Source organism: Mesitornis unicolor, unplaced genomic scaffold (genome assembly GCF_000695765.1).
Source record: "Mesitornis unicolor isolate BGI_N332 unplaced genomic scaffold, ASM69576v1 Scaffold44965, whole genome shotgun sequence".
Taxonomy (NCBI): domain Eukaryota; kingdom Metazoa; phylum Chordata; class Aves; order Mesitornithiformes; family Mesitornithidae; genus Mesitornis; species Mesitornis unicolor.
Genome location: NW_010184288.1, coordinates 1,636 through 10,128, shown reverse-complemented (window position 1 = coordinate 10,128; position 8,493 = coordinate 1,636). Strand labels below are relative to the sequence as shown.

Here is an 8,493-nt window from a genome sequence, read left to right as displayed (position 1 = left end):
CCAGGGTACCTCGTGTGCCTTAGGGCTCTGCCATGTCCCCCTGTCCCCCCATGCCATGTTTCTGGGCCACCACTGCATCTCCAGGCACTGCCGCCTACCCCAAGTCACCGCCATATCCTCTACGGACCAGTAGGTCCCCCCCTGCCACCCCCAGCACCCTCCCAAAGCTGTGATGGCACTTGGTGTTGTTGGGCCACCAACCAACACGTGCTGGTGGTGGCCTCTGAGGGCACAAGGAGGCTCAGTTATGATGGCCTCTCCCACATGTGCCTCTTTTTAACAAACTTGACACCGTTTCGGTATTTTTTACAACGATATCAATGAAGATGGGCCCTTCCCTGGGGCTGTCCAGACACATGGCCAAAGAAAGCAAAGGTGAGCAGGAAACTCTCCCAAGCAGGAGAAAGGAAAGAAAACACTGGTTACCAGGGAAAAAGCTTGCTCAGAGGAGATTTGCAATGCACCAGGTGAAAATACAGCCAAAATATTAGACTAGTGACCAGCGGGATGGAGCTACACAGTCTTTGGGTGTAAAGTAGATGGATATTTTGAAGATACTGTTTAAGAGCAAATAACAGTGAAGAACATTGCTTTGTTCCACGAAGCAGAAATGCTGGGTGTTAGGGTAATCCTGGGGTCCTTATAAACAAATTTTCTGTCTCCTATAAAGAATTTTCCCTCATTTTTTGCTGTCTGAGTGAACACAAGTTTTCAATTTCTTGGCTTTGAGCTCTGTTGAGGGGCTCTCTATTGCTGCGAGGCAAGCAGAAGTACAGACACTGGTATGTCTTCACTAGATTGCTCATAGATTTATTGATTTCTTATCATTTCCCTGTCTTTCGTCCTCTTTTGTCTCAGTCTTATTTACAACAGACTTTTCTGGCTCCCCTTTTTCCCATTGTGCAATGAAGTAGAGCAGCACGTAATATCTAGGTGAGGCAGTGCAACAAAAAGCTATTTTAATATTTTCTCCATTGTGCTCCTGAGACATCGTCAGTCCAACTTAGAGTGAGCCAGCGGGTGAATAATGCGGCTAATGAAAGCAGCTGTGTTTGTAATTCCCATAGCACGCCTCCGCAGGGAGCAGCGTCGGTGCCCTCCTGTCGCAGCGAGGGGAAGCAGTGTCGGCTCCTGTGTTTGCCCAAGAGTAGCAAAGCTGTAGCAGAGATTTCTGTTATGATACAGGAGAGTGGATCTTTGCTGTTGGGGTTAGGAACGGTCTCCTTATGGCTGTCTCGGAAAAAATACTGAGCAGCTCTGTGTCTGCTCTGGATGGGCATAGGGACAGGGGGCCAAGCGTCCATGTTGTAGGATTGGGGAATATCGCTCCCTTTAGGAGCATCTTTGGAGTGCTCTATCTCACAGTGTGCCTGCTCCCATAGGACTCATCTTTAACACTAAATTAAGCAGCTCCTGAGGACAGGACTGTGATCCTGTGTAATGATGAACTGCCAGAATGGTCCCTGGCCTGGGTTTGGGGCAATGCATCCATCACGCTCCCCAGGGACTGTTCCTAGGCAGGGAACATCCCAGGGGCTGCTCCCAGTACACATGGGAGTCCTGATTGCTTTAAAGACTGGGAGATTTCACCAGGGAAGGACCCTGTGCCCAGTGGCTGGACTGGGGGACTCTGGGGCAGCAGGAAGGGTGGGCTTGGACAGCCCAAGGAGACTTGGATAAGGAAAGAGATCGGAGGCAGGGATAGTATGAGGAAAGAAGGAGCTGGGGCTGTAGCATAGACCTGGAAGGCTCTGGAGTCGGCTGAGCAGGGAACTGAGAGCTCTGGGAGAGGAGGGAGTGAGACACAAGCTCTGGCCCAGGGACCTCAGGTGAGGGTGGAGGCCTCTGAGTCCAGAGGTGAGGTGCAAGGGGCTCCCCCCACAGAAAAGGCAGCTACAGCAGAAGCTGCAAGCTCTGCACGGGGCTGGAAATGCAGGTGGAGGACTGGGTGCTGGCACGTCCCAGCCACAGAGCCTGTCTGGATACGCTGTTCTGCTGGCTGTGGCACAGAGCTGACACGTTATCCCTCCAGGGCGCTATGGGGCTCCCAGAGCCATCCTGCTCAGCTGCCTCATGCCCTGCAAGCTCAGCTGGAGCTGGTGCACGTACCTCTAACCTGCCCTGGCCATGCACAGGCCTGGGAGTAGCTACAACACGGCTGGGTGAGGGTCAGCTGCATGATGGTATTCGCAGCACCATGATGTGGAGCAGGGATGTGCACTCCTAGCAGTGTCCTTCACTCCTGCCCTTGGCTTGACCTTGTCCAGTCCATCTTACATCAAAAGCAAGCATTGCAGCAAACAGGAATGTGACAGATGGGAACAGGGCTGACCACGACATGAAACGCTCGACTTTTCACAGCAGGCTGATGGTAAAGATCGTTTTTTGTCTTCAGCTCATGCAGGTACCAGGTCTGAAATGTATTTTCAGCATTGGCTTAGGCTGTCGATGTCTGGCTTGGCAGTTGGTTGATGGAGGCCTCTCTTACATCTGCATTACTGCATGGCTCAGCTCGCCATCCTGCGCTGCATGGAGCAATAAAACCTCTCACCTGTAAGACTCAGTGATGGGGGTTTTATATTTAAGGCATCTGAATCCATTTCGCTGGGTTACACCCAGTTTATTTTGACAGATTCTGTTTTCCCACCACATCGGCTCCCTGCAAGATCCTGACAGCATCCTCAGCAAGGTCTTGTGTATGCACCATTGCGGTTTCATATTTGGGTGTCTGAAACACTGCAGGCCACGGCCTTCTGGGTCCTGCTCAAATCCTGTCTCTGCTGCCCTCTTGTGATGCCTTTGCCGTGTGCTGGGCTTTGGGAAAGCCGCGTTTACCATCCATTCTGAAAGATTTCACCACCATCACTGCTGAACAAAAAAAACCAAACTTTTTTATTTTTAACAATCTATACAATTATAGAAAACTCCACATTCTGTTATTCCTTTTGATTGCGTGACTTCCCCTGACACGGGATGGAGAGCCCCTCCAAAGGGCTCATCCTGCACCACCACTCACTGAAGTCATGTCCCAGCTGCTCCTTACTCCAAACAGTTCCCTGGCTCCACACAGACAGATTGCTCATTTATTTATTTTCAGTAGACATGAAGTAGCTACACTTTGTTAGTGATTCAGCTTTTTCAGTTCTATATTTTTTTTCGAGATAAGCAAGTCTGTCCGTCATTGCTGCAGCTCCTTGCTCTTCGCTGTTTTGGCCTGCAGTGCCGCACTTGGCTTTTCCACACCTCTTCTGGAATCACCGTGTGTGCGATCCAGCTTCTTTTCATCCCTGCATCACATGTGGCTGCTCTAGGTCATTATGAAACATTCGAGTTCTGCTTTTATCAGGGCCTGAGGAACTAATTACTGTTGCCAAGAAAAGACCTGCTTTCTGAGACATATAGCTCAGTGAACAATGGTGGGCACCATCTGACTGTCATGATGTGCCATGGAAAACGTCTGAATTAAATCCCAGGCAAGTGTAAGAGGTTGGTCAAGAAGATGGTGACATCTCCATGCTTGGAGATTTTAAAAGTTGGGTTGGACTAAGCCCTGAGCAACCTGGCAAAAAAGTATGGAGTTGTTCTGCAGCGTGAAGATTGGAGTGGAGACATGGAAGGCAAAGCTGCAAAGGCATAGCATGGCCTTCTGGGACAGATCCTCACGGGGGGAGACCTGATACATGAGATACGTGAGGCTGGAGCATGAGCCATGGCTTGGAGAAGGTTTTCCAGGTGGCCTTTCCCCAGGCAGGCTTTTCCCAGAGCACTGGGCTGGGGAAATCCCAGGCAGACTTACTCAGACTTTCCTCAGGATGCTTAAATTAGGGCAGCTGAATCCCAGCCTCAGGGACTGGGTGGTAAAACAACCCAGAAAATGCAATAAGCTCAAAACATCATTTACTGGGAATCCTGGGCCCTGTGTTTCCACCAGGGAGGTGTGAATGGCTCTTTGCAATGAGCCCCATGGCTGGACAAGGAGCAGAAGCAGGTCCTGAGCCAGATTTATTTATTCCTAATGCAGGCAGCCTGCTCGTGACTGGGAGGCAGCAGCCTCACTCCAAGTTGCACCTTGCTATGAAACCCCCAGCCACCATCATGTTCACTCTGTTAAAAAAAAATCCTCCAAACATACTGCTCTGAATCAGTGGCTAATCCTGTATTTCACATACACAACCACAAAGCCTTGCTAAACTCCCAGCAACGCCCTGATAAATGTAGAAGTGTTGGTTAGAAGGGACCACTGGCGGTCTCTGCTTCAACCTCTCCCTTGACCAACCTCTTCCCCAGCACGTCTCATGGTCTCCTTTAGGGGCCTCCCAGCTGAAGGGGAAGACATTTTGGGAAGATATCTTTTTCCCCAAGAAGATCTCTTAGCCCAGGGCTGCAGTCTGTGCTGTGTCCCATCCCATGCCTGATTCAGGTCTGTGAACTCTCTCCATGCTGTGGGCACCAGGGTGTCAGTGTCCGGGTCCTGCCCTGGCTCTGACCCCACTATTCTTGCTGGTTGGACAGTTTTATTTCCCCAGGATGGTCAGCACTTTTTAGCAGGAGGCAGAGCAACAAAACCTTAATTTTTAAAAAAAATCTCAGATAAAACACGTTGTGAAAGTCTGATCTCAGCAGTTTTATTCTTACAGGGTTACAGAGGGAGAAAATCACACAGGATCATTGCACTCTCTCCGGTTTGAAAGCTGAGCTGCTTTCTTACAGTTTGTGAGAACTGACAGTAAATCACAACATGCAAACGGAGGCACTGAAAGAGAGTTACGGAACAGTGACAGGTAGGTTACCACAGTACAAACCCGACCCGAGGTGTAAATCTTAATTCCTACAGCCTTGTGTCACAGCTCTTGGAAACCTCGATCTCTAATCACAGTCACAAACAAATCAGCACAGTTTTTGCTGCAGCCCTGGGCTTTCTTCAATGCTTCTTCCGGCCACCGCTGGGCCCACGTCACCATCCAGAGTCCTCGTGTCCCCTCAGAGGGTGCAGGAGTCCACAGGCCACCTCTGCTGGTGCTGCAGCAGCTGATGTCCAAGGGCAGGAGCAGGACAGCTTCTCACACACCATTTAATGCTCTGCACGGGAGAAACTGGCCAAGCACTGCCTGCAGAAGGCGCGTGGTTGTCTCCTCACATGCTGCGGCACATTGGCTGTGGTTTGTCTGACAGGTTGGTGCCCAAAAGCTGATGAGAAAATGATTGCTGTGGCCTCTGCAACAGCTCCGTCATCACTGGAGCCGTTCCCCGCAGCCCCAAGCCGTGCAGCCGTCGGTGATGCTGGCGCAGGGAGTGGCTGCTTTCGGAGGCTCTGTCCCCCCACCAGTCTCTCTCGCTCGGGGTCCTCGGTTAAGACCTGCATGAGGACGATGCCGGCACAGAGGAGCAGCCACCTCTTGGCTAGGTCTTTCTCCTGACGTGGCAAGTATTTTCTCACCTGGGCTGGGTACAGCACCTTCCTGGCTTTCCTGCTTCTCTTTGCTGGAAGGCCTGGAGGTCTCTCAACAGTTCGGACAGCAAGCATCGGCCTGGACTGGCTTTCTGAATTGTTTTTCAGCAGATCTGTGCTGGAGAAAAGATTTTCTCCGGTGTGAGACAGCATTCCTTAGCTCTGAAAGCTGGGAGAACTCTATGGAAAGATCTCTTTGCTCAAAGATAGTTTTAATTCAAAAAGCAGACCGATGAAATAATATTAAGAAATATTAATAACAACAGCGTTTTTATTTATTCTCGTTAAAGAAAAAAAAAATGCAGAACCCCAGAGCTGCACTCCTGGAGTGATTTATGTATCTTTCTGGGAAGCTCTCCTTTGATTTCTCTCCCTACTCCTACCTGTGCTATAAATACTTGCTTTGATGAGTGAAGTTGTGATGGGAGGAGCTGGGCTGACTCACAAACCGCTCTGGAATGCCTTTGCCCCCAGCACTGCGTATCTGCCCACGGGCACTTGCTGCAAACAGGAGCGTAAGAGCACACTCCAAATTTTCTCCTCCCCAGTTCTGTTCTCCTTTATTACAGCTGTCCATCACAAGACTTCGCCTGGAGACATTTGAGTGCTTTTTAGAGTGTATCCTTCACTAAAATTCACCTAAATCTGCTATGAAGAACAGAGATGGAGTCCACCTTCTCATCCCATCTACCAATATCTCTGGCCTTGAGCTGGAGGTGGGAGACCCCCATTGCTGTTCTAACACTGCAATCTCAGCACTATGCCCCAGAAAATGAGCAACCTCAGCACTTGCTATGGCAAGCTCAGTCTCAGATATGCCCAGAAAAGGAATAAAACAACACTCGCATTCGAATTCTTTGTGCCTTATGATGACTAAACACATCCTGGAAGGGCTGAGTGCCCACAGAGCTGCTGGAGAGGTCTCCAGCTCTCTGGGATCTTTGTCATGAACTTAGAAGATGTGGCTGCAAGCTTCATATACCTTTGTCAGCATGGGCCACCTCACGCCTGCCCCAAGCATGTAGGAATGAGAGACAGACTCTGTAGAAAGGCCATGGGCAACCAGCTCTGGATGGCTAATGAAAACTAAAAAATCACTTGATCTCTCCTAAGTCTTCTCAGGCAGCCTTTAGCCAGCACAAAGCAGCAAAGACCAAAATGTCACATTTTAAAACTAATCTTTGACATCTCCTCTTGCCCTCTGGGCTCCCTAACATTGCTTGCTTTCTGCTTCTCAGAAGGACAAAATTATGTTGGCTTTAATTCAACGAGCAAAACCAGGACAGTCACAAGACATCAAAGTTCTGTGCTTTCAGCACTGTAAATCACCATCGTGTCACCTGCTGTCAGGATGAGAAAACTCTCAGTCATCAGGTTTATTCCACTGGAAACCGAGTTTTAGGCAAAACCAAAAACGTCACCGCTAACACAGTGACTACAGCACACGGAGTCCCATTTCTAGGTATGTAGCACCCAGCACCTCCAAGGTCATTAATTCCATGTGGCAACGCTGCTTATGGCTTTTGCAATCATCCCAAATCCCCATTTAAACCAAGTGCTGGAGCCAGTGGCTCACATCTGGACACTTGCTGCTGAAAAACACCTTTCTCAGGTGAGACACAGCAACTCCAGTGGTCTTTGGTCATCTTTTCCTCCCCCTACAATGCAACATCCAGAGGGTTGAGAGACTAAACCACCTACTCATTGGCAACTTATGGCACGGCAACTCCTAAGATGTAAGGAATTGACTCAAGCAGCCTCTTTAGTCACCATCTCTCATGGAGGCTGGTCAGAGCAGGGTAAAATGGCTTTGTCCCTTAACTCTGGTGGCTACAGTGGTGCTCAGTGGCAATGGCCCAGCTGCACTCCCCACATCCGCCTCCCACGGCTGGTGCAACATTGTCAGGAAGCACCTAGAACACATACGTGATTGAAAAGAAGCACGTGATAAGAAAATAATTCATGTGGGTTGCTGCTGCTTTGCCCTGTGGTGCTTGAGCCCTCGGACCCGCCCTGGCCCCGACACGCGAATGAGTCAGGCTGGGGATTAGCAACAAATCCTCCTCCTCCCAGGCCATGGGTTTCAGGCTGGCTTGGCTCTGTTCAGAGGAGAAAGTGCAGCCACATGAATGGACACCAAAGACACCTGGGTGTTGAGTGAATGGTGGATGTTAAAGGCCAAAAATCAAACATCTGGTGTTACATTCAACCACAGAATCACAGAATGTTAAGAGATGGAAGGGCCTCGAAAGCTCCCCCAGTGCAACCCCTGCCAGAGCAGGATCACCAGAGCAGTCACACAGGAACACGGCCAGGGCTTTGGGTGTCTCCACACAAGGAGACTCCACAACCTCTCTGGGCAGCCTGGGCCGTGCTCCATAACCCTCACACTCACAAAGTTTGGCCTCATCTTCAGCTTGAACCTCCTGTGCTCCAGCTTGGGACCATTGCCCCTTGTCCTGGCATTGGCCATCCCAGAGCAGAGCCTGGCTCCTTCCTCCTGACACTGCCCTTTCCCAATGGATCCCCAGGAATGAGGGCACCCCTCAGTCTCCTCTGCTCCAAGCTCAAGAGCCCCAGCTCCCTCAGCTGCTCCTCAGCAGGAGATGCTCCACTCCCTCCATCAACTTTGTGGCTCTGTGCTGAACTGTCTTCTTTATTTCAACCAGGATCATACCCAAGGAGAGACAGACCAATTTAATTTCTCCCAGCTGCCCCATCATACGAGCTGTGTTTACCTCAGTGCAGTTAATGAGTTGCTCCCGATGGACAAGAGTGCAGCCTGTCCAGATGCTGACTCCAGCTCTGGCACCAGTGGCGTTACCTGTGTTAATCACAGAGGTTTCTCAGTGAAATTCCACATCTTGCATCTCTCACGTGCCTCATCCATCTCATCAGCATTACCCAATGCCCAGCTGTAGGGAGGCAAGTAATAACCCAACCTCAAAATGAGCCTCAGAAAAAGGGGTCTCTGCCTGCAGGGACAAATCCTATTCTTATTGGCAATCATCATTACCCATTAGCTTATTGTCATGTGAGTATTA

The 8,493-nt window shown here is 50.1% G+C and overlaps 1 protein-coding gene across 1 annotated transcript; it reads right to left on the bottom strand.

Moving 5' to 3' along the window:
- Positions 1–5,323: 5,323 nt before the first annotated feature.
- On the bottom strand, positions 5,324–5,524 carry LOC104540580 (radiation-inducible immediate-early gene IEX-1-like; the record flags this gene model as incomplete). The annotated part of the gene is made up of 1 exon (XM_010184416.1): positions 5,324–5,524. A coding segment is annotated over exon 1 (201 nt), but the record flags the coding sequence as incomplete, so codon positions are not given.
- Positions 5,525–8,493: the final 2,969 nt, after the last annotated feature.